This window comes from Salvelinus fontinalis, chromosome 8, assembly GCF_029448725.1.
Source record: "Salvelinus fontinalis isolate EN_2023a chromosome 8, ASM2944872v1, whole genome shotgun sequence".
NCBI lineage: Eukaryota > Metazoa > Chordata > Actinopteri > Salmoniformes > Salmonidae > Salvelinus > Salvelinus fontinalis.
The window spans coordinates 24,542,092-24,568,646 of record NC_074672.1 but is presented as its reverse complement, the minus strand read 5'-3'; the positions used below and the strand labels follow the sequence as shown (position 1 = coordinate 24,568,646).

General features: G+C 39.5%; 1 protein-coding gene across 1 annotated transcript; it reads right to left on the bottom strand.

The window, feature by feature from the left end:
- Positions 1 to 1,291: 1,291 nt before the first annotated feature.
- On the bottom strand, positions 1,292 to 24,792 carry LOC129860929 (sodium-coupled neutral amino acid transporter 3-like). Its single transcript, XM_055931862.1, has 16 exons — positions 24,628 to 24,792; positions 16,149 to 16,307; positions 15,576 to 15,651; positions 15,330 to 15,445; positions 14,493 to 14,566; positions 14,011 to 14,103; positions 13,560 to 13,641; positions 12,604 to 12,686; positions 12,293 to 12,351; positions 11,140 to 11,268; positions 10,763 to 10,842; positions 8,785 to 8,885; positions 8,543 to 8,667; positions 7,408 to 7,552; positions 7,079 to 7,182; positions 1,292 to 6,865 (listed from the first exon to the last, which is right to left on the bottom strand). Exons 2-16 carry the CDS (start codon positions 16,205 to 16,207, stop codon positions 6,761 to 6,763), a joined length of 1,431 nt encoding a protein of 476 aa, XP_055787837.1. The 5' UTR covers positions 16,208 to 16,307; positions 24,628 to 24,792; the 3' UTR covers positions 1,292 to 6,760.
- Between the last annotated feature and the right edge of the window lie 1,763 nt (positions 24,793 to 26,555).

Below are 26,555 nucleotides of genomic sequence, written 5' to 3'. Positions count from 1 at the left end.
TTCTACTTGCACATCCTCATCTGCAAATATATCCCTCCAGTGTAAATTGCTAAATTGTAATTTCTTCGCCACTATGGCCTAGTTATTGCCTTACCTCCTTACTTCATTTGCACACACTGTATATTGATTTTTCTATTGTGTTATTGACTCTACGTTTGTTTATCCCATATGTAACTCTGTGTTGTTGTTTTTCTCGCACTGCTTTGCTTTATCTTGACCAGATCGCAGTAAATTTAAACTTGTTCTCAACTGGCCTACCTGGTTAAATAAAGGTGAAATTAAAATAAATAAATGGTGAAATCCCTGAGAAATGTCCTTCCTCTCTGGAGTTAGAAAGGATGCCTGTATCTTTGTAGTGACTGTGTGTATTGATACACCATCCAAATTAAGAACTTCACTATGCTCCGAAGGAATATTCAATGTCTGCTTTTTTTACCCATCTACCATTAGGGGCCCTTCTTTGCGAGGCATTGGAAAACCTCCCTTGTCTTTGTTGTTTAATCTGTGCTTGAAATGTACTGCTTGACTGATGAGGTAGTCATTCAAAAATAATTTTAAACTCTATTAGTGCACACAGAGTGAGTCCATGCAACTTATTATGTGACTTGTTAAGCACATTTTTTACTCTTGAACTTATTTAGGTTTGCCATAACAAATAAGAAAGGGGTTGAATACTTACTGACTCAATTCATTTGTAAACATTTAAGAAAATATAATATCACTTTGACATTATGGGTTATTGTGTGTAGGCCAATGACACAAAATAACAATTTAATCAATTTTAAATTCAGGCTGTAACACAACAAAATGTGTAAAAGGTCAAGGGGTGTGAATTCTTTCTGAATACATTGTAGTTAATTGAATTGGCCATATGTATGAAATCTTAGAGGAACTCCAGCCTTCCTGATTTTTGCTACAGTTCGTGTGGAAATTCTGAAATATGGGGCTGGTTTGTGAGAAGTAGTCATATTGGGGCCGATTCAGACTGAAAATTATGCCTTTCCTATGCACAACTTTCCTACGCACTTCTCAGTATTTGGTGTTCAGACTTATTCAGTCGTGTAACGCTCTCTGTAAGTGTCGCTACCTTGCGCGCTCTGAATACATTTAATTCATCCGATGAAAACCCTCCCACTTGCTGGACAACAGATTTTCTCATGGAGTTTTCATTCAATAGGGTTTTCCGTAAATTTGTCTTAAGCCATCCCTTTCAATACAGTGTACCTTTCAGTTATTTAGTGAATGTTGTGAAAAGTAAAAGACACAGAACATGCAGATCACAGTAAAGACATTTCTCGATAAATACTGACAACCATTCATATTTATTGGAAATAAATCATAGACAATAGTGCCATGTCATACACAAAATGTGCTTACCTTTTTGTAACAATTTCTTCAAGACACTCAGCCTTGTCCTTCCTAAACATTAATTCAGTTGCCCAAATAGGCTCTGAAATCCTCTTGCTTCCCAATATTTGACCTTATTCAATAGTTTTACCTAAGCACATGCTGCATTGCATGACTGACTAGCTGGACAGACTGCCCAGCAAACCAGAATTGGTTCTGTGAACATTCCCAAAACATTAATTAGTTTGCCCTGAAACTATCCAGTTGTGCTCATGATTATATATTTTTATAAAACATTCCCCTGATGATGCAAGAACATTTTGTTATTAAACTACCTGGAAACCTAATTAGAACCTAAGGAGAATGTTTTGTGGTGGTTGCTACAGATGTTGTGCACAACATTTTAGTGAATGTTAGGAGAACATTCCAAGGATATTTCATAAAAGAAAATGTAATTTTGGGGGGGGGATGTTTTCATCCTAATGTTATATAAAACCCGAACTAGAAATGAATGGGAATGTTAGCTAATGTCCTGGGAATGTTCCCGTTGTGCTGTGTGTACTGTATTTGTCAAATAAGACACAGCTGAATGCCATCATTCAGTTTTTATGGAACTTGCTTCTTCATTTTTGCCTTATTGCTTAGTTGGATTTTAAGTATACATAGAAACTATTGCAGATTACCTGGGTCGTTCCACTAATTTGCAGCCTTTTGAGAAGTGTAACTTTGTCCAAAAAAACATTACATTTTTGTCATAAAGAGCACGTTCAACTTTATAAGAAACACATTTTCCCATCTCAAGAGGTTTTTAAAGACTATAGTAAGTGCCAAATAAAGTAACAGGGTTGACGATTCCATCTTAAATCAGCCATAAATCCCCTTGTGACAGGGGGAATGGAAGCTTGTTGTGTGCAACAGGAAGTGGTAATTGAATGTCTGTCTATCTATGGGTAACAGGGTTGGCTTGTTATGCTCGATCCGCTCAGTTTTCCATCACAAAATGGCCAAAAAGAGTAGAACCACCTCACCTGCTTTTACACTATGATTTGACTATTAGATGTACAATGTTTCTTTTGAAAAACATTTGTTTTAAAGGAATAGTTTCACCATATTTAAACGAGAGTTCTGTTCACGTAACAGGGTTGACATTAAAATAAGGGAAAGATGTATGAATCACTAATCACATTAAATAAGTAATAGTCTTCAGACATGACTTTGTCAAAGCAACAAAATAACTAGGGCTTTACAATGATGGTGAAAAGTTGGAGAAATGTTGAGGTTAAGTGAGTTAAAGTCTTCCTAGAAGTGCATAAAGTCTTAATTCATATAATTTCGTTTTTATTTATTGAATTCTCCATGTGGTCTATATTAAAGGGCACTCCATGTTGTCTATATTAAAAAGCACTTTGTGTAATATAACATGCTTTTAAAATTCAATATTGGTGCATAATTTCAACTTAAAATATCAAAGAGATGCAAAAGGCACTATTTTCGTGGGAACAACCCACCTATTTCAATAGCACCAGCATAAGAAATGTCACAAATGAAGAAAATATGATAATTAAATTGTTCAAATTATTTTGGGTTCACTTCCCAGTTGTTTTGATCTCTTGATGTGTTTAGAAATGTGTGATTTAATTGTTCAGAATATTGTGGTGAAGATGGATACCGAATTGAAACCATACTGTCCAGCATATTTAAAAGCCAAACTTGAAGACACTGATTCTACAGAATGATTCTTATAGAGATACAGAAAAGAATGACTGCTCCTGCACCTTAAAGACTGCTGTGAACAGAGTCATTGAACACTGGTCATTATAATAATGTTTAAATACTGTTTTTGTCACGCCCTGGCCTTAGTTATCTTTGTTTTTCTTTATTATTTTAGTTAGGTCAGGGTGTGACATGGGGGATGTTTGTGTGTTTTTGTCTCGTCTAGGGTGTTTGTATTGTCTAGGGGGTGTTTGTAGAGTTCATGGGGTTGTGTTCAGTGTAGGTGTTTATGTAAGTCTATGGTTGCCTAGATTGGTTCTCAATTAGAGACAGCTGTCTATCGTTGTCTTTGATTGGGAGCCATATTTAGGCAGCCATAGTCATTAGGTAGGTTGTGGGTAATTGTCTATGTTTTAAAGTTGCCAGTGTCTGCACTTATTTGTTTTGTATAGCTTCACGTTTTGTTAGTTTGTAAAAGTGTTTGTTTCGTCTTCATTAAAAAGGAAGATGTATTGTTATTACGCTGCGCCTTGGTCCTCCTCTCTTTCTCCTAACGACGATCGTGACAGTTTTACTCACTTTATATGTACATGTATGTACAATTTATATGTATATACTGTATTCTAGTCATGGCTCATCATATATAGCTACTGCTGTACACACTTTTTCTATTCATATACTGTCTTTAAAACACATTTTACATACATATACAGTACCAGTCAAAAGTTCGGACACACCTACTCATTCCAGGGTTTTTCTTTATTTTTTCTATTTTCTACATTGTAATAGTGAAGACATAAAAACTATGAAACAACACATATGGAATCATGTAGTAACCAAAAAAGTGTTAAACAAATCAAAATATATTTTAGATTTTAGATTCTTCAAAGTAGCCACCCTTTGCCTTGATGACAGCTTTGCACACTCGTGGCATTCTCTTAACCAGCTTCATGAGGTAGTCAACTGGAATGCATTTCAATTAACAGGTGTGCCTTGTTAATAGTTAATTTGTGGAATTTCTTTCCTTCTTAATGCTTTTGAGCCCATCAGTTGTGTTGTGACAAGGTAGGGGTGGTATACAGAAGAAAGCCCTATTTGGTAAAATACCAAGTCCATATTATAGCAAGAACAGCTCAAATAACCAAGTAGAAATTACAGTCTATCATTATTTAAGACATGAAGGTCAGTCAATGCGGAACATTTCAAGAACTTTGAAAGTTTCTTCAAGTGCAGTCGCAAAAACCATCAAGCACTCTGTTGAAACTGGCTCTCATGAGGACCACCACAGGAAAGGAAGACCCATAGTTACCTCTGCTGCAGAGGACAAGTTCATTAGAGTTACCAGCCTCAGAAATTGCAACCCAAATAAATGTTCAAGTAACAGACACATCTCAAAATCAACTGTTCAGATGAGACTATGAGAATCAGGGCTTCATGGTCGAATTGCTGCAAAGAAACCACTACTAAAGGACACCAATAAGAAGAAGAGACTAGGTTGGGCCAAGAAACACAAGCAATGGACATTAGACAGGGGGAAATATGTAATTTGGTCTGTTGAGTCCAAATTTTAGATTTTGGGTTCAAACTGCTGTGTCTTTATGAGACGCAGAGTGGTTCCCACCGTGAAGCATGGAGGAGGAGGTGTGATGGTGTGGGTGCATTGCTGGTGACACTGTCAGTGATTTATTTAGAATTCAAGGCACACTTAACCAGCATGGCTACCACAACATTCTGCAGCGATACGCCATCCCACCTGGTTTGCGCTTAGTGGGACTATCATCTGTTTTTCAACAGGACAATGACCCAACACACCTCCAGGCTGTGTAAGGGCTATTTGACCAAGAAGGAGAGTGATGGAATGGAGCATCAGATTACCTGGCCTCCACAATCACCCGACCTCAACCCAATTGAGATGATTTGGGATGAGTTGGACCGCAGAGTGAAGGAAAAGCAGCCAACAAGTGCTCAGCATATGTGGGAACTCCTTCAAGACTGTTGGAAAAACTTTCCAGGTGAAGCTGGTTGAGATTATGCCAAGAGTGTGCAAAGCTGTCATCAAGACTACTTTGAAGATTTTAAAATCTAAAATATATTTTGATTTGTTTAACACTTTTTTGGTTACTACATGATTCCATATGTGTTATTTCATAGTTTTGATGTCTTCACTATTGTTCTACAATGTAGTAAATGGTTTTTAAAAAATTGAATGAGTAGGTGTGTCCAAACTTTTGACTGGCACTGTATATTTATTTATATTCCGGACTCTGACATTACTAATTCTCATATTGTTCGTTTTGATATGTTTAGCCTTTTTTAAATAGTTGAAACAGATTTTTCCTGCAATTTACAACCATAATATTTATGCTTAATTCTGTGTGGGGGAAAATGTGTATGTTTTTCTGCATATCTAAGCATACCTCTTGAGCTGTTTTTTTAAGTAACGAAATATGCTTCTCTGCATATCTGCTAAATCTGGGTAAAAGATGGAAAGGAATGTGAGTCTTATTCAGTACAATGAGTTATTGCTTGCTTTTTTTAAAGTCTACCAACCTTGCCAGCAGGCATACCAGTTAAGCTATTTAGACAAGCTAGCTAATCTAACTAGCTAGTTATAAGTGTAGGACATGGGGAACCTATATGGGCTAGCTAAAGCCAATAAAATTGCTAAGTGGCTGGTAGTATTACAAAAAAGCAACAACAACAACAACAAAACCATTTTTAAACAGGACAAATCTGAGGGCACACACCTCTGGTTATTGTACTCCTAGATATTGCTGCATAGTTGGAGCTAGAAGCATAAGCATTTCACTGCACCTGTGATAACATCTGCAAAACTGTGTACATGAACAATAAACTTTGATTTGATAACTGGAAAAGGTGAGTAAATACATTACTTGGCATCAAGCAACATGGTCAAATTTAAATAGTTAGACCATGCTGAAAAGTGATTTATTTATCATTAGTGGCTCATTTAGTTTTTAAATGGTCTGCAGCTACTGAGAAATACTGTACACTACCAGTCAATTACCTCAAGAAATTTAGCTGAAATTACGTTCAATAAACAAATCTACGGATAGTGAAGTAGGTTTCGGAAGTGACATAAAAGTAAATCCATTTTAGAACAACATTTTCTTCTCTTCTCCTTAAAGCTGGTTGATTAAACCACTGTTGATATTTGATCAAGAAACAACAGTGGGGTGAATTGTTTGGCAGTTGGGTAGCGAGGGAAGCCTGACAGTTCAAGAGATCCAGTCTCTTTGTATAGAGAAAATTAACTCCTCCCATCTTCTTCTATCTCTGTCACCTTTGTTTTACACCAGATGCTCTTCATTCGAGGTACTAGCTTAATGGCTTTTGACGCACGCAGCAAGTAATGGTTTAGGGGTTTCCATGGGCAACACCCTCATCAGCACCTCTGACACTGCCTGGGTGACATCTCTGACTAGAACTTCTTCCACAAAGAAAGTGACATCACTGGGTTCCTCAAAGACTAGCCTCCATGGAAGAGTAGCATGTCCTTTTGTGTGAATTGGTGGGTAAACGGTCTTACCATGACGCAGGTATGGTAAGACTCATGATGATGTGGGTCCAGCCTTTCGACCGTGTTTGATCTTCCTCACAATCCAGACGTGATCAAGAAGTGGCACGGCGACAGGGCATGCTGCTGTGGCGTTTGGACCCCTACGTCAACGGATGTGCTCTAATGGCTACCTCCAGCTCGTTTCTCTCCGGTCGTCCAGTCGATGATGATGAACGTCAGGCTCATTGACATGAAGATGAAGCCCATGGCTGTAAAACAGGCAGCCTGAAACCAGCCAGAGAAAGAGTTGTTGGAATTAACCTTACAGTCATGAATGTAAAAAAAAGAAATCTTGACACAAACCGGTGTTTCGGGAAGTTCTTTCCAGAACCCATTGTGATACCACCCAAACACTCCGAAAACCTGAGGATTGTGTGGAGAGTTTTAATAAACCTGTCTAGACAATGGCAGGAAAATGAATGTCATGTGAAAACCTACCGTGATCTTTGGTCTTGACTTCATTGGTTCTTGTTCGGTGGGAACAATGCGGAGGTAGAATAATCCTGGGAGGATGAAGATCAGACTAGGTGCAGTGGTGGCCCCTGGACAGCCAAATGAGACAATGAGTTAGTCCTCTGGTCAGTACTCTTGTATGAGACATTTTTTAATGTAAACTGTCCTTCCTGTAGTGTTAAGGGTGATGATGAGACATGGCATATGTCAGGTTGATTGGTGAGTATGTAGAGAAAAAGCATCTGAGGCTGGATGGCAAGAACTGTTGTAGCATATACTCATGAGCATATGAGTGCTTTTTTTCGGAGTCTCACCAATGATGCCAAAGATGTCTCGGATATTGGGCACAAGGATTACAAGAACGTTGACCACGAAGAGGAGACACAGGGCGATGGTGATGTGGCGTGCCCAGTGGAATGGTTTCTCTGGGAACAGGAGCTGGAGAATGGCTCTGCGAATCTGGAGAGAAAGAGGACGCAGGGGAGTATCTACAGTAAAACTTGCAACATGGCTGTCGAGTGTCAGTTATAAGGTATGTTTAAAGTCAATCAACCTAAACTAAAGACCCAATTGATGAAATTCCATTCCATACACTTTCCTACCAATACCAACTCTGGGTTAAACAGAGATTATAGGATGTACTGTACAAGCCAGCATCAGTTATTCTAAGCATAATAACGGATGTAGCTTAACATTCAGTAGCTTAACATTTAGAGAGAAATTGATATATACAGTATCTAGGCTATGTTGGTTTTGAAATGCAAACAATATTTGAAATGAAAACCATTGGAAGCGTCCTTAGAAATACAGTGATAATAGCAGGGGTTCCCAAACTTTTTGCGGCCGGGGACCTCTTTTGTGATAGCAAATTCATCAGGGACCCCCTTAAAATCAGAACATAACTCCGACTTTAGAGTGCGATAAAAATAGCATTCCAAGCCTCGGGCCCTGGGAAATAACATTTTAAAGGCAACCCTCTTTGCATCGGAGAGAAAACTGAGGAGTTTTCAAGGTAATTTCCTACAATTCTACACATTTTCCAATGGGGCAGAGAGACAATTTTTCAGGTTTAAAGCTTAAACTACAGTGCATTTATGTTTAAAATGACAATTTTACGAAATACAAGAAACTTGAGTTGAAAACTGGATCATTGATGGAGTACTGTGGATCCCTGTGAGCCTCCCAGGCCCAACTGTGCATCTAAGGATAGCCTATATTGTAGATTAATAATATTGCAGTGTATTGTATTGTATGGCCCTCTAAACTTGTTTCACAGACCCATTAGCCAAATTTGTTTCATCTGTTGTTGCTAGCAATATTTATTTAGAATAAAAAGAGATCTTGGCACAGAACCCCCTGTAGTACCTCCACGGACCCCCAGGGTGGTTCCCAGTTCAGGAACCACTGAATTAGAGTACGTAATTAGAGCTAATGAGAGGAGGCTCTTACAGGAAAGAGGACCACAGGGACAGTAAGGGTGACTGCCACCAGCACGGCCACACGCACACACAGGATCAGGGTGTCCAGAGGGTCCACTTTGCTGTAGGTGTGCAGGAGCTCAGATTCCGTGTTCACTACATAAATATATATATGCACACACACACAAATTGAGTATCTTTTGATATTCTGAAATCAACATTTCTTTCTGTAGCGTGAATACGACTAAAGCCGTCTTGAAGCCCTGGTCTTACCGTAGAAGGTGAGGTAACCAAAGATGGCAGTGAGGAGGTACATGACAAACATGCCCATGATGGACACATTAGCAATACCCTGCATGCGCCTCTTCGTTGCGCTTTGGTGGAAAGAAACAGTTTTTTTGTCTATTAATGAGGTAGAGGGATTACACTACTAATGTTACATTTATTATATTAAAAATGTCCCTTGATTTAATCAAAAGCCAACAGGTGTAGGTACATGTGTACAGTTGAAGTCGGAAGTTTACATACACCTTAGCCAAATAAACTGAGTTTAAATGTTTCACAATTCTTGACATTTAATCCTAGTACAAATACCCCGTCTTTGGTCAGTTAGGATCACCACTTTATTATAAGAATGTGAAATGTCAGAATAATAGTAGTGAGAAGGATTTATTTCAGCTTTTATTTCTTTCATCACATTCCCAGTGGGTCAGAAGTTTACATACACTCAATTAGGATTTGGTAGCATTGCCTTTAAATTGTTTAACTTGGGTCAAATGTCTTGGGTAGCCTTCCACAAGCTTCCCACAATAAGTTGAATGAAATTTGGCCCATTCCTCCTGACAGAACTGGTGTAACTGAGTCAGGTTTGTAGGCCTCCTTGCTTGCACACGCTTTTTCAGTTCTGCCCACAAATGTTCTATGGGATTGAGGTCAGGGCTTTGTGATGGCCACTCTGATACCTTAACTTTGTTGTCCTTAAGCAATTTTGCCACAACTTTGGAAGTATGCTTGGGGTCATTGTCTATTTGGAAGACCAATTTGCGACCAAGCTTTAACTTCCTGACTGATGTCTTGAGATGTTGCTTCAATATATCCACATCATTTTCCTTTCTCATAAGTCCATCTATGTTGTGAAGTGCACCAGTCCCTCCTGCAGCAAAGCACCCCCACAACATGATGCTTCCACCCCCGTGCTTCACGGTTGGGATGGTGTTCTTCGGCTTGCAAGCCTCACCCTTTTTCCTCCAAACATAATGATGGTCATTATGGCCAAACAGTTCTATTTTTTTTCTTCATCAGACCAGAGGACATTTCTCCAAAAAGTACGATCTTTGTCCCCACGTGCAGCTGCAAACCGTTGTCTGGCTTTTTTATGCCGGTTTTGGAGCAGTGGCTTCTTCCTTGCTGAGCGGCCTTTCAGGTTATGTCGATATAGGATGTGTTTTACTGTGGATATAGATACTTTTGTACCGGTTTCCTCCAGCATCTTCACAAAGTCCTTTGCTGTTGTTCTGGGATTGATCTGCACTTTTCGCACCAAAATACGTTCATCTCTAGGAGATAGAATGCATCTCCTTCCTGAGCGGTATGACAGCTGCGTGGTCCCATGGTGTTTATACTTGCATACTATTTTTTGTACAGATGAATGTTGTACCTTCAGGCATTTGGAAATTGCTCCCAAGGATGAACCAGACTTGTGGAGGTCTACCATTTTTCTTCTGAGGTCTTGGCTGATTTATTTTTATTTTCCCATGATGTCAAGCAAAGAGGCACTGGGTTTGAAGGTAGGCCTTGAAATACATCCACAGGTACAATTCTCAATTGATGTCAATTAGCCTATCAGAAGCTTCTAAAGCCATGACATAATTTTCTGGAATTTTCCAAGCTGTTTAAAGGCACAGTCAACTTAGTGTATGTAAACGTCTGACCCACTGGAATTGTGATACAGTGAATTAATTATAAGTGAAATAATCTGTCTGTAAACAATTGTTGGAAAAATTACTTGTGTCATGCACAAAGTAGATGTCCTAACCGACTTGCCAAAACTATAGTTTGTTAACAAGAAAATTGTGGAGTGGTTGAAAAACGAGTTTTAATGACTCCAACCTAAGTGCATGTAATCTTCCGACTTCAACTGTATGTGTTGTAGTGCAATTTAGTATCGGTAAAGAAGGATAAAGGTTGTCATATCAACATGGTGATGTGTGAAGGGAACAAATTGGGTGTTCATATTGTTTTATGAACTTACTTTTTGAGTTCAGTGTAAATGGGAAGCACCTCAGGGTGACAAACAAAGGCGAACGCCAAGATGGGGATGGTATACGCCGTCTGGAAACCATATAAAGGATAAGTTAAAATAGCAGCATCGCACAAGGAGTACTTGAGTAAACTCACAAGACCGTGTGGACATTTGTGCCACGCTGGTTCTGCTCTGCTTCAATACACATGGACAACCAGTTGCACTGGCTGTAACATGATATGTGCATGGATGCACAAAGTCATTAGCATATTGAATGACATGTGCTCCAACTGCAAATAGCTCCTAACCTTATGTGGTTGTATTGTAGCAGAGTAAGAACCTAAGAGCAGAGGTGATGTGGAATAAACACTAAAACATATTTTAACCTCCTGGTTTATGGTGAACATTTTGCCTTCACACTGTCCCTCCTCTTCCATGGTGGTGTTGATAATTGTTGTGTGATTGCTGCCATTTGGCACCAGGGGGCAGGGGATGTTGAACTTCTTGTATATGACCTTGAGAGTGAGAGAAAGAGAGAGAGAAGCAAGAGGTAGAGAGGAGAGAGAGAGTGGTGAGATGTCAGCAGAAATATATCAATCCTCTATAGCTGAAAACCATGATCACATTTTTTATTTATTTTTATAACCTTTATTTAACAAGGCAAGTCAGTTAAGAACAAATTCTTATTTACAATGTGAGCCGCCCTATGGGACTCCCAATCACGGCCGTTTGTGATACAGCTTGGAATCGAACCAGGGTCTGTAGTGACGCCTCCAGCACTGAGATGCAGTGCCTTAGATTGCTGCGCCACTCGGGAGCCCTAGACATGTCTCTAGTTAACTTGTGAATTCCTGTCCAAAGCCTCATTCATCCTTCTGCTTTTGCTAATTGATCAAGGTCAACGATAGAATTTGTCACATTAACAATGTACCTTTCTGCAGTAAGGCATTTTAAACAACAACATGCACAGTAGTGTAATCGTGCTCAAGTATTCAAGCAACATTGAACAGTTTCAAACATTTTAACTATAGTTTTAACATATTACAATATTAAAATAATAATTTGGCCAAATGTGGTTAATTTATGATGTTGCCCCCCCCTTTTTCTTTGTATGTCAACATAATCAGACAATAACCCATTTCAGAAAGTTAACGTATTCATGTTCTTAGCTAATTTCACCATTGTACAACAAGGCCTGGCTGGCAGTGAGTATACGAAACAGGAGCTAACATGAAATGTCATGTGAGGTAGAGTGGCACAAGATATAAATATCTCCTCATAAACTGTCGAGGGCACATTAGTACCACAGTCTTTAGTCATGACTCATGCCCTAAACTGTTAACACATTTAACACATTAACAATGGTAAAGAATCACTAAAAACAGAGCATGGACAATGGAAGTCCAATCATCAGGAGGTGAAAAGCATATGCCGCATCAGAATATAATATTGAAATGTATGATTGCTTGTATAATATATATATTGTCATATAATACAGTATAGACATCCATCATCAGATGTCATCAGAAAGTCACTCACCGAGGAAAGGAAAAAGACCATGCAGGTGAGGGAGAAGCCACTGGTGTAACCCAAATACCCTGCAAGATGCAACCAAGGATTGTTACTACAACAAAAACAACAACAAGCATCCCACATCCCAGCTGACAATGTTTGGTTTCCAGGACACGTCTGCTCCTGGCCTAAAATAGATCCTTAACAGAGCAGAGTCTATAGTCATCCAAATGTTTTGTTTTATGAATAAATAGGTGCTGACTGAAAGATTGACAGCCAGTGAGGTCATTAGCAGCCATGAGGAAAAGTCAAAGGTCATTATGAGGTCAGTCACATACCCAGTTGTCTCATCAGGGCAAGTGGGAGGATGACGCACACACTGACGATGATGATGAGGTAATTCCCATTCAGGAACCAATCTCTAATTTAAAACATTAACAAAAAACAAAAATGTAGTCAGACACAAAAGTTAATTACTTCTAGGTTCATTATGGCATGCAATGTAGACTATACTAGGAAACATACTGTTTAGGGGCAATTGATGCAATGTTAGGTAAAAATGGCGTGTGGTTCTGGTGGGATGGCTAATACAGTTTAGGGACCTGGGGGTAAGCACTGGAGACCTGGAAGTAGGCGTAGGGATCGTAAGGTGTGGCATATTTTGCTGGGTCCATGTATAATGCATTAGCCAATCCTGGGTTTTAGCACCAAATATTGGGAGGGTTGACTAGTTTGGGATGGCAGTGAAGAGGAATGAGGATGGTACAATGGACAGATAATAAAGATTAGATGGGGGTGAAAGTCCAGTCCTAACTATAGGAGTTAAGCTCTGATTGGTTCCAGAGAGGGATCAATCAGGAAAGAGTAATCTGGGTTTATGGGGATTTTAACAGCTAGCTTGTTGCATGTTACACCCCCTAATTCTTTTATTCAATTTCATTTATTTAACTAGGCAAGTCAGTTAAGAACAAATTCTTATTTACAATGACGGCCTACACCGGCCAAACCCGGGCGACGCTGGGCCAATTGTGCGCCGCCCTATGGGACTCCCAATCACGGCCGGTTGTGATACAGCCTGGAATCAAACCAGGGTGTCTGTAGTGACGCCTCCGGCACTGAGATGCAGTGCCTTAGACCGCTGCGCCTCTCAGGAGCAGTGTTTTCGTGGACAAGTAACGTTGTCAAGAAAAACTACTGGCCTTAATTAAACAAACATCAGTAAGTGTGCCGAAGACAATAGTCCTCATGTTAGTTTGCTACACTGAAAGTTGTGGCAAGGTGCTGCTCCACTTACCCAGTGTTTGATGACAAGCCCAGGAAGGCTTGAATGACCAGAGGTAACTCATACTTCACAATGAAGAGGTAACTGGACATTGCTGGAGGGGATTAAACATATTTCAGAGTTGTTAACTTCTATTATCATAAGAAAACAGACACACCCTGCCCATTTTTACCTGTATTTTAGTTTGCCTAAAAATGCTTAGCAATATCACACAAACATTGGAGGAAAACTTTCTGTCATGAACCACTAAAACTTTTATGAGCCATGAAATCCATGAGTGCAGTGAAGCCATGAGTGCATTTCTATTTGCCCATGTGGTTCTCTTCAAAACAGATACTATGTGTTAGTGCTAGTGGGTGAATATATTACTGTATTAGAGGGGCAAAATGTTTTTTCACTTTTATGGACAGAGGGTCCTACTCAATCAAACTCAATGACCCAATTCCTCCTCCTAGTTACTTACCACCAATGTTGTGAAAGGTTATAATGACACCCGCTGCTATTTTTCCTGGGTGTCCAAAAGCCCGGAAGCCCAGCTGTTCATACGCACGAATACCTGAACAGACAAACAAGATATTAGTCTGTTAAAGAGTAGACATGTGACAGGATCTATATGCCATGACATTAGAAGACACTTTTATCTAAAGTAACAGTGAGTGCATACAGTTTTGTATATGTGACACCAGCGAACCAACAACTACAGACAGCTTGGTTCATATGGTGGATCCCTACTTTAGGTTTGTCTATAAAAAAAAAAGCTGGGCATTTCTGTCAGGCATTTGTGGAGGGGTAAAATCACAAGTTTTTCAATGGTCCAAATGCAGAGGGAAAGTTTGTTGACAGAAAAGTCAGTTCACTTTTCTCATCTTGTTATGATAAACTTTCTGATTCAGCTTTCAATTTGTCTTTGATTCCTAAGGGTGGTCCTAAGTAACACATACTCACCCACAACTCCAGCACTTTTAAGCAGGAGGTGAACCGAGTAGCTGGACAGACAGGCGATACATGTCAATAGGATTCTGCAGAGCACAAACAACTGACTTAGAGATTTTGGAAAGGTAAACAACATAATTTATTTCATGTGGATTCAGCCAATGTTAAAATAATGAATCCCATGGTCAGCCCACTGCTTCACAGATGCATCAAACAAACACAGTAAACTCTACAAGAATAGACTGCCCTCCTGTGACAGCAAATTGATTGGCACAATGGACAAATTATTTATTCATAAACATTTAAACAATTCTTGACTTCTGACTGAACCTGACGTGAATGTGAGCAACCCAAAGTGCAAAGCATGCTGGGGAGCCATATCTGTGGTGTGCTCACACCCAAGCTATGATTCATCAGCCAACTCTTTGCTATATTTAACTCCTGAAATCTGATTTAGGAGTCCCATGTGTCTCAAATCTCACCATAAAAATTACATATGGACACACCAACGCACACCACTCTTCGCCACTGTTCTTTTAACCATTTGAGGACCGTAAATGTTAAACATTAGATTGACTACTTTTTCATAAAATTTTTGTCAGGATTCCACTGTAGTGTTTTGGTAACATTGTTGCTATGTGTTGTGCAGTAACAGTGTGTATCAAACCATATCGGGAGGATCTGTGACCTTTTGACAACAAAAAAAATATGAGACAAATAATCCTTCCCCCCCCAAATTTTGTCCTGCCAAGAGCTGTGTAATATTTAACTTGGTGGGGGTGTGTGTACTAATTTGTCTGTTGTCACATCAAGGAATCACATAGGGACATAATGTGTTGCTGTACTTACATAAAGAGAACGATGCCTGTGTTTGACATGGCGTACGACAGTCCTAGAATTCCACTCCCCATTATGGCGTTACTGAGGTTAAAGACGGACATTCCGAAAGAGGTTTTCCCCTCAAACTGCCAAGGACACAAAGACACGAATGTACGTTGTTATAACTCCTCATGATGACATTTCATGACATGACATCTCAGCATAAAAAGGATGACTGCCAGCTCCAAAGCTATTGCCATAGCTCTTAATACTCACATCTGTAAACTGGGGCTTCTTGGTCCCATCACTCTTATGTGGTAACATCTCCTCTTCCTCTTCCGCCTGCAGGATACTATGAAGTCAATCAAACCAAGGAAATATAGAAACTATAAGGTTAAACAACACTCAATTTCATTAATGTCCAACTTCAGCCAAGCAAAGTATCATTATGATCCACTGGGTGCTTGAAAATGCTGTCCTTGAAAGAGTACTGTATCCATTTAAATGTTTAAAATGCATCTGAGGTATACTAGTGTTTACAAAAACCATGTTTTCACTGGTATTTTTCCAGGTTTTCAACACAAATATGATACATTTTCTGCAAAACCATAATGACAGTGGATTTCATTTAACTTGTTCATCTGCTCAAAATAGCCGAACAAACATAACAATACATTTCTGTGCAACAAAAAAAAACTGGGCAAAAAAAAAAAAAAAAAAAAATATCCTTGGAATTTGTGGAATCTTGGTGGCCTTTTTTAAATCAAAATACTATCACGCACACAACTGGCAGAATGATATTATCATGCATGCCAGGTAGCAATATGTGCAGTCAAAGAGGACACATACCCATTTTCCAAAGGGACGAAGCCATGGTGGTGACCATTTGATAGCTTTTGGAGTTCCATATTGTTTTTTGCTGATACAAAGAGAGCTGGGTGTGACTGATGGTTCTTCACTGACTGGAGGAAAACATTGAAGGATTCACAAGGAGGCTAAAGTTCCAATCTGAAAAAGGAGAAAAAGATGTACCTTAGATAAATGAACAACTTGTCTTTTGGATGCCATTCCAGATGATAGACAGAAAAATGTAAACAGTCAGGTTTGACATACGTTGAAAACGGTTTGGGGAATTTGCACGTTGCAAAGTGAAGCCTAGACTCTAGGGTAACTGTGGGAGTTGTCAAGTTGTCTGTCACTATGGGACCACATGTCTGCTTCCCACCAGAGGAATCCATAGCTCCACTCTCTCCCTGCATGTGTCATTTCATTTGACGGCTCAGGTTGCATTGCCAGTAATGAGACTCCTGACTACTTTGGAATTCCTTCCAATAGAATTCCTTCCAATATAAGTCCTGTCAATAGCATTTGAATGAGGACAACCATACTGTAAACAGGTGAAATCGAATCACCTTGCTCAATGTTTCTGACACAACAGGATTTGGAAAAGTGGGCTGTTACCATTACTCTTTCAGTAGGGCTTGGTTTACTTGGCAGATCTACCTTGAAGTCCTTCTGCATACAACTCATAATTGATTTAACACTTTCCTCCATTACAAAATGAAGTATAGATTGTTAGGGCCGGTTCTTTTTTTGTTTCAATCAACTCATGTTTCCCAGAAAAGGGATGTCAATCTGATATAAACGAAAACTGGAAGCACTGTGTTGCCATCACAGACTTTGTTGTGAACACAAACTTTGTTGTACACAGTTATTTATCAATCTTTTATTTATCCAGGTGGGTGCCATTGAGGTAGGAATCTCTATTTAAGGGATCCCTGGTATTGGTTTAAGATTTCACTCTTGTTCATCTACACTGCAGTGTTACTAAAGTGTAAGATACCTACCATCCCTATGCCAACTGGTGTGCCAGCTGGGATTTGACGTCATTACAGACGAAACTGGCAAACAAGAAATGTCACAATTTGCTGAACAAATAGAGTCATATGAGGCTGCTTACATAACGCCTTCTGATACATTGACACAAGAATTACAGTGCCTTCAGAAAGTATTCACAGCCCTTGACTTTATCCACATTTTGTTGTGTTACAGCTAACATTTCAAATGGCTTAAATGTAGATGTTGTGTCACTCATCTATACACCCCATAATGTCAACGTGGAATTATGTTTTTTTTATTAATTTTTTTACTAATTTTATTGCATGACATAAGTATTTGATACATCAGAAAAGCAGAACTTAATATTTGGTACAGAAACCTTTGTTTGCAATTACAGAGATCATACGTTTCCTGTAGTTCTTGACCAGGTTTGCACACACTGCAGCATGGATTTTGGCCCACTCCTCCATACAGACCTTCTCCAGATCTTTCAGGTTTCGGGGCTGTCGCTGGGCAATACGGACTTTCAGCTCCCTCCAAAGATTTTCTATGGGGTTCAGGTCTGGAGACTGGCTAGGCCACTCCAGGACCTTGAGATGCTTCTTACGGAGCCACTCCTTAGTTGCCCTGGCTGTGTGTTTTTTTCGGGTCGTTGTCATGCTGGAAGACCCAGCCACAACCCATCTTTAATGCTCCTACTGAGGGAAGGAGGTTGTTGGCCAAGATCTCGCGATACATGGCCCCATCCATCCTCCCCTCAATACGGTGCAGTCGTCCTGTCCCCTTTGCAGAAAAGCATCCCCAAAGAATGATGTTTCCACCTCCATGCTTCACGGTTGGGATGGTGTTCTTGGGGTTGTACTCATCCTTCTTCTTCCTCCAAACACGGCAAGTGGAGTTTAGACCAAAAAGCTCTATTTTTGTCTCATCAGACCACATGACCTTCTCCCATTCCTCCTCTGGATCATCCAGATGGTCATTGGCAAACTTCAGACGGGCCTGGACATGCGCTGGCTTGAGCAGGGGGACCTTGCGTGCGCTGCAGGATTTTAATCCATGACGGTGTAGTGTGTTACTAATGGTTTTCTTTGAGACTGTGGTCCCAGCTCTCTTCAGGTCATTGACCAGGTCTTGCCATATAGTTCTGGGCTGATCCCTCACCTTCCTCATGATCATTGATGCCCCACGAGGTGAGATCTTGCATGGAGCCCCAGACCGAGGGTGATTGACCGTCATCTTGAACTTCTTCCATTTTCTAATAATTGCACCAACAGTTGTTGCCTTCTCACCAAGCTGCTTGCCTATTGTCCTGTAGCCCATCCCAGCCTTGTGCAGGTCTACAATTTTATCCCTGATGTCCTTACACAGCTCTCTGGTCTTGGCCATTATGGAGAGGTTGGAGTCTGTTTGATTGAGTGTGTGGACAGGTGTCTTTTATACAGGTAACGAGTTCAAACAGGTGCAGTTAATAAAGGTAATGAATGGAGAACAGGAGGGCTCCTTAAAGAAAAACGAACAGGTCTGTGAGAGCCGGAATTCTTACTGGTTGGTAGGTGATCAAATACTTATGTCATGCAATAAAATGCAAATTAATTACTTAAAAATCATACAATGTGATTTTCTGGATTTTTGTTTTAGATTCCGTCTCTCACAGTTGAAGTGTACCTATGATAAAAATTACAGACCTCTACATGCTTTGTAAGTAGGAAAACCTGCAAAATCGGCAGTGTATCAAATACTTGTTCTCCCCACTGTATATATCCAAAACATGCATCCTGTTTGCAATAAGGAACTAAAGTAATACTGCTAAAAATGTGACAAAGAAATTTACTTTTTGTCTGAATACAAAGCATTATGTTTGGGGAAAATCCAACACAACACATCACTGAGTACCACTCTTCATATTTTCAAGCATGGTGCATCATTTTATGGGCATGCTTGTCATCGACAAGGAATAGGGAGTTTTTTTGGACAAAAATAAAAACAATAGAGCTAAGCACAGGCAAAGTCCTAGAGGAAAACCTGGTTCAGTCTGCTTTCCAGCAAACACTGGGAGTCAATTCCACCTTTGAGCAGGACATTAACCTAAAATGCAATGCCAAATATACATGAGTGGCCTAATTACAGTTTTGATTTAAATCAGCCTGAAAATCTATGGTAGGACTTGAAAATGACTGTCTAGCAATGATCAACAACCAACTTGATAGAGCTTGAAGAATTCTTTAAAAAATGATGGGCAAATATTAAACCATCCAAATTTGCAACGCTCTAAGAGACTTACCCAGAAAGACTCACAGCTGGAATCGCTGTCAAAAGGGGATTCTAACATGTATTGACTCAGGGGGTTGAATACTTATCTAATCAAAATATATTTGTGTTTTATTTTCCATTAATAAAAATGTTTAAATATAATTTTGTGTGGATCGTTGACAATTTTTTGTCAATTGAATCCATTTTAATCCCTAATTGTAACACAACAAAATGTGGAAAATCTCAAAGGGGTGTGAATACTTTCCGAAGGCATGTGGCCCTTTATCAAGCCTTGTCAGTTGTGTTTGCCCACTGACAAGGCAATGCTGTATTTTGTTATCTTATAGCTAGGCTACTTTTGTTCTCAGTGTGCTGTATTACAGACAATAGTCTTTTCATTCAAAACATGGTCTGACTAGCCAAAGAAAATATCCAAGTATATCTGAACTTTCAACGTGTAGGCCTATGCTTAACTCATGACTAATGTTCTTTGTTACCCCCACACAACATTTTTGTCTATTTTATTATGGCATGAAAGTACAACCAACATACAGTATCTTGGATAAAAGCAGCCATATATCATGGTTACTGCTTTTGAAAGTAAGCTTTTCTGTTTGACCTTTACCATAGAAAACATTACTGCTTTTTGCAACTTTAAGAAACTGTGTTGCACTGCTGAACCCAATGACCCTCTAGAGGAAAGATGTGTTTTCTAGTACAAGTGATATGGGATGTTGGAATTCACATTTAAATGCACGCCAGAAGTTTTTCTTAAACCCTGGGATGGATACGTGGCTCACTGGGTCCAAAGATGCAGTTTGGAGTACATCCAGGTTTTTACCACGATTTGCTAGAGACATCAGCCTTGTAACCTATCATGTCAAACGTGAGTTTGATAAGGTTCGACCACTCTGACATCACATGACACATCATGTGCTTTTCAAACTTGACTCAGGTAGCGGGTTCCCTAACACGCATTCAACTTTTTCTGAGAGACACATGATGATTGGATATGTTGGATGATTTGTCAGAATGTGACTTCTGATGACCCATACTCAGGTCACACTTTATTTGGATAGTCCGGTCATACTATCAACAAACTATCTGTTGATAAGCAACTGTTGATAAGAAACCTGTTAAGGTTACGGTTAGGGTTAGGATTAGAATAAGGATTAGGGTAAGGGTTAAGGTTAGAGTTACGGCTAGGGCTAGGGTTAAGGTAAGGGTTAAGGTTAGGGTTAGGATAAGAGTTAAGGTTAGGGATAGGGATAAGGTTTAGTAGATAGTTAGTTGAAATGTTACTGATAGTCTGTAGAGCATCTACAAATGGACTATCCAAATAAAGGGTTACCCTTTGATATGGGTAAATTATACTCCAATTATGTCCTATGGGGCAACTCTAGTTTCTATATCAATAATACCCAACAAGTTTCATCATCAGCCAAACGTAAAGTGATAAATGTTACCTATATAACATATACAACAATGTAATCCAGCACATGTCATACTACACACAAAATAAAATACTTGCCACAGATTTGTGATTGGTTTGGTTATGCATTTTGTAATATCATGTAGCAGCTCAGTTTGAAGGCCAGTGAGATTTGTGGGAGCCTGCGTCTCATGTGTTCTATCGACAGCGATGCCAAACCATAATTCAGGAAACAATGTCTTGCGAGGAAATGTGTGAGAAAAGAACATCAAAGTCTTTATATAACTATTACTGTGCTATTACATTTAGATAATGATTAAGAAAAAAGTTGAATATATTTGCAGAGCCTTAACCTTGATGGAAAGGACACCAACATTTAGAAAAGCCATGTGTGAAATCACACCAGTTCAATGGAAAAAAAGAACTCACAAACATACATTTTATGTCTGCCGCAGAATGTCACCCTTATTTTCTAAAGGCCCAATGCATCTGTTTTTATCTAAATGTTAAATCATTTCTGGGTAACAATTAAGCACCTTATTAATGCAATTGTTTTTAATCAAAATTGTCAAAAAATTCACAAAAATAGCTTCTTCGCAAAGAGCAATTTCTCAAGAAAGAATTTTCCTAGGACTGTCTGGGAGTGGGGCGGAGTAAACTGACAACTGGCTGTTATTGGCAGAGAGGTTTGGAACTCTCTTTCTTATTGGCCAAAACTACATGCCACAAAAACAGGCTGAGATTTCAGACTTCAAAACATCTCTGATTTCAAACAGCTCTTACACTAAAGAGCATTATCATAATTTCACAATTTCACAGTATTATTCCAACCTCATAGTGTGGAAATATATATAAAACACAGGAAAATCTAGTTTTTGACTGCACTTGGTCTTTAATGAATCTACTAAACCCCCCAACACATTTTTCATTCTGAACTGATAGACATTAGACCAGAAGAGGTCATGTACTTTAGACTAGCTGTCGCCATTGGCGTCGGCTAATGGGGATCCTAATAAATCAAAAAATCCTTACACACACCTCCCCTGAGAGAACTGGTTATGCTAATGCAGATAATGTAGCTCTTAACCTATACCATGCAGATTTTTATGAACAACTTACCCCTTTTAAAAACAGTTCATTTTTCAGTGTACTAAGATCCGATTCAGGTAACAATCTATCCACACTTTCTAGTGAGTCAGTCAGTCAGTCCGTCTATATATTATTTACTTAACTTAACCTTCTCAGCACCCAGTTGAAGCCCTTCGGAAAGAGTGAGTGTAGCAAGAGATAAAGAGAACGATAGAGAAGAGGAGATAAAGGGAGAGTGGGAGTTTTCAGTTACAGTTTACTTAGTAATACCACTCCACTATTTATTTTCCATAAATCTTTAATGCTCAAAATATTTAAAGTCTGTGTGTGTGTGTGTGTGTGGGGGGGGGGGGGTCTGCAGTTCCACACCCATTCCACTAACATTCCTTTCTCTGTCTCTCTTTCTTTTCACATTTCTACATTGCTACGTTACATGTGTGATTTTTCTCCTCGCTAAATCGCTCCCTCTTCGGCTAAAATCTTTATTCTAATGCATGAAGAGCCCCTGGCAAGAAGGGTCGGGCAGGCACATTCTTGCATTGCTTCTTGGGAATCAAACTCCAGAATGTCTTTCTACTGTGTTCTCACTTTACACCAACACAAAATGTTTCTAAAAAAAATCAACACCCAACCATCACCACTACTACAAACAAACACACACATAAATGCACTGGTGACCCATGCACACACACACACACGCAAACACTAAACATATTATCTACATTGCAATGCTCTTTCGTTGAAATGTAGTCTTTTTCTGATGTTTATGTTGGATGTTTTAGGAAGTTGAGTGCTTTTCCAGCCACAGTGGTCGGCAACCAATACAGCCAGGAAATCCTCTCTCAGTGAAGAAGGATGATCTCAGGTTAAAAAGGTCTAAAATTAAAGAGGTATTTCTGATAAAATGTCTGTTTTAATATTTAGCTAAAAAGCTAAACAAGCTAGGTTTCTTATATGATGGATTATTGACTGACCCATCAGAAAACACATAGCTTAATCTGTAATGGAAGGAAAAAGTAAATAGTGGGAGTTCCATCAACCAATCCTGCATAGTTATGTCCGAGAAAGCCTGTTGAATCGTGCATTCAGCCCACGTAAGAACCACAAATATGTACCACCATGTAACGGTAGTTTGAAATGGTGGATAGACATTGCAACTTCCCTGTATTACTGAAGCCACTATTCAACTATTTATATGTTTCCAATGCTTAGTTGCTGAGTGAGAGAAACAAATGTGCCTGAAGAAAAAAAAGGGAAAGTATATGGCACAGCAGAGCACAGCATATAAAACACTCTCTGACCTCATCTTTTCTGTGCAATAGAGGGGTGTATACATTACATATTATGCAATAACCTTCCATTTTTGTCTTGCTTTCTATTGGCTGATTAAGAGGTTGCTATGCAGATTATATAAATACAATTTGAGGAAGAGCTATAAATTATGTTCTCTAATGGTAGGATCAACTGATTCTTGCATTTATTAGACAAAGTGAAAAAAGGGGTTTCTTGCTCAAACAACTGAAGTAGCCAGCTAACCAGCTTGCTTATAGTTGCACTAGGGTTGGTAGCAGAAGCAAAAGCAACCATTTTGGAATGTTTGTGTTAGCTAATCAGCTCCTTTGTTGTTCAACGTGACGTGCCATTCCATAATGGCTACCGTTGCTACTGCTAGCTAGCATGAGGATGAAAACGGCAGTTTACTTCAAAACGTTCAATCTTCTCGTTGTAACAGTTGGAATAATGGGACAAAACCAGAGTACAACACATTTGTCATCCCTTAATTGAAGTACGTTTTCCGAGCCATACCTCGCACCGGGCTCCGTGGTGTCTTATTAATACACAGGAATGCTGTCAGACCCCAGTGCAGCTGTAAGGAAGTGGGTTGGATCCGCTGGCTAACAACTGAAGTAGAAGGCACTCCATTGGACACTAGTGTCCAGTAGACACTCAATTATAAAAATAGAGTTTATTACAGATCCATAGTTAAAAACAAACTGTGACATTTCAGTCCGAGACTTTTGCATTTACAGACAAAGAATGAGTTTAGGATCCATGAGTGGTGGGTTTGATTCCCATTAAAAAACAGTCAGACCAGACGAATATGAATCAATCATTACACTTAACTATAAAACATGCTGTTCTGAGCAATTCCCTAAATACATTGTCAGTCACACAAGGAGACAGTGGCCACTGAATTTGTTTGTCAGTTGGTGCAGTTACTCCTGTGAGCTCATTACTTATCACGCTGTGTCTGTCTTTGACCTTTCTTAATTGACTTATTCAGACCAGTGTTCCAACAATTCATATATATATATATATATATATATATATATATATATATATATATATATATATATATATATATATATATATATATATCCACATACATGACACTGATCAGGAAAAAAATGTAATCATAAAACTGAGTTATTCAAATAATGTTGTGGAAATCAAATCAAGTAGTACTACTGACAATGACAAGTTCCACTATGCTACCTCACAATGCTACCTCACTGACAATGACAAATTCCATAATGCTATCTCACTGACAATGACAAATTCCACAATGGTACCTCACAATGCTACCTCACAACAATCCCTTCCAATGTCCACCAGTGTTGTATTTTCAATGGTATTTTACCCTTCATGTCAAGTTCCTGCTATGACCCCCACGTGGCATGGCAATACGTAGAGCAGAATAAAGGAATGTTCTATTACCTTCAAATGCAGAGAACGTAGAGTTTCAAAGACAGAGAGTTAGTGAAGTGTGTCCTGAGTAGAGATGTTTTCTTGGCCAAGGTGTTGTTTTGCCCAATTGTAATTGGCCTGAGTTTATATCCAAGAAGAAAGAGCAGAGTGTCTGCTTAAGAGTAAGGGAGAGGGTTAGGGGGCGAGTACATATAGAGGAAAAGGCACTAAAAGGGAGGGTTGTTCAAAATGATGGTCTCAAGTTTCTTATGATGTCACACATGCTCATTACTTTGCTGCTGTCAAAAGCAGGCGATCAGTGGCCTTTTCTCGCAACAATTGCTCCATTGGGAATCTATCACATTTGGAGGAGGCACACTCAGATACACTAGACCCATTGACTTGTTGTCCTATCAGCAGACTTCATTCTTACATGCCCCCCTTTTCCAAAAAACTGGCAACATTGGAAATAAATATGGTGAGGTGATCAACCTCTGGTTGCTTAAGAGTCCGGCCCAGTGGTATGAGTTACATCATGCCCCCTTATGAAATACAGTGGAAAGGAAAGGTAAACCTCAAGGCTACATGAAGCTAAACTCAGAACTGCTGATTGCTGCTGATAGCAGCTGATAGCAGTTTTAAATTCAATAGATTCGTTAATTAAGACAAAGCTGCATCCAAACACCAGATGGCAGAAAAGGAAAGTACTCCCATGGTTGTCATTCTGATTCTGATGAATCAGGGATAGTGACTTTTGTAAATGTGTTTGTAACAACAAATCTCTACATTAAAAAATGTATATGAAGTTTAGGACCCATAACATCTGAGATTTGCTGAAGAAAGAAAATACACTGCTTATAACTGTTTAGGGGTGATGAGGGTGCTGCAGCATGCTCTGAACAATCAGAAGAAATAATATGTATAAATCATTTGTGGTCACACCCAATGATGTGTATACATCTTGGATGACTGACAGAGTGCACAATCTTGGCACACCTTTATTGTAAAAAAAGATTTTGGAAGCTATAGAAATACATTTATTAATGTCTACATTAGTTTTTTGACACATTTATTATATTACACTCACCTTAATCCATACTTTTAAATTATATTATGTGAGCTAAACATAAAAAATATATAAAATATAATATAATATAATATATATATACACTGCTCAAAAAAATAAAGGGAACACTTAAACAACACAATGTAACTCCAAGTCAATCACACTTCTGTGAAATCAAACTGTCCACTTAGGAAGCAACACTGATTGACAATAAATTTCACATGCTGTTGTGCAAATGGAATAGACAACAGGTGGAAATTATAGGCAATTAGCAAGACATCCCCAATAAAGGAGTGGTTCTGCAGGTGGTGACCACAGACCACTTCTCAGTTCCTATGCTTCCTGGCTGATGTTTCGGTCACTTTTGAATGCTGGCGGTGCTTTCACTCTAGTGGTAGCATGAGACGGAGTCTACAACCCACACAAGTGGTTCAGGTAGTGCAGCTCATCCAGGATGGCACATCAATGCGAGCTGTGGCAAGAAGGTTTGCTGTGTCTGTCAGCGTCCAGAGTCCAGAGCATGGAGGCGCTACCAGGAGACAGGCCAGTACATCAGGAGACGTGGAGGAGGCCGTATGAGGGCAACAACCCAGCAACAGGACCGCTACCTCCGCCTTTGTGCAAGGAGGAGCAGGAGGAGCACTGCCAGAGCCCTGCAAAATGACCTCCAGCAGGCCACACATGTGCATGTGTCTGCTCAAACGGTCAGAAACAGACTCCATGAGGGTGGTATGAGGGCCCGACGTCCACAGGTGGGGGTTGTGCTTACAGCCCAACACCGTGCAGGACGTTTGGCATTTGCCAGAGAACACCAAGATTGGCAAATTCGCCACTGGCACCCTGTGCTCTTCACAGATGAAAGAAGGTTTACACTGAGCACATGTGACAGACG

Coding starts and splice junctions, on each gene's coding strand:
- LOC129860929 (XM_055931862.1), bottom strand. CDS start 16,207: ATGGAACTCCAAAAGCTATCAAATGGTCACCACCATGGCTTCGTCCCT. Junction 14,567..15,329: donor ACAGGCATCGTTCTCTTTAT/GTAAGTACAGCA, acceptor TGTGCTCTGCAG/AATCCTATTGACATGTATCG. Junction 6,866..7,078: donor AGTCAAGACCAAAGATCACG/GTAGGTTTTCAC, acceptor GGCTGGTTTCAG/GCTGCCTGTTTTACAGCCAT.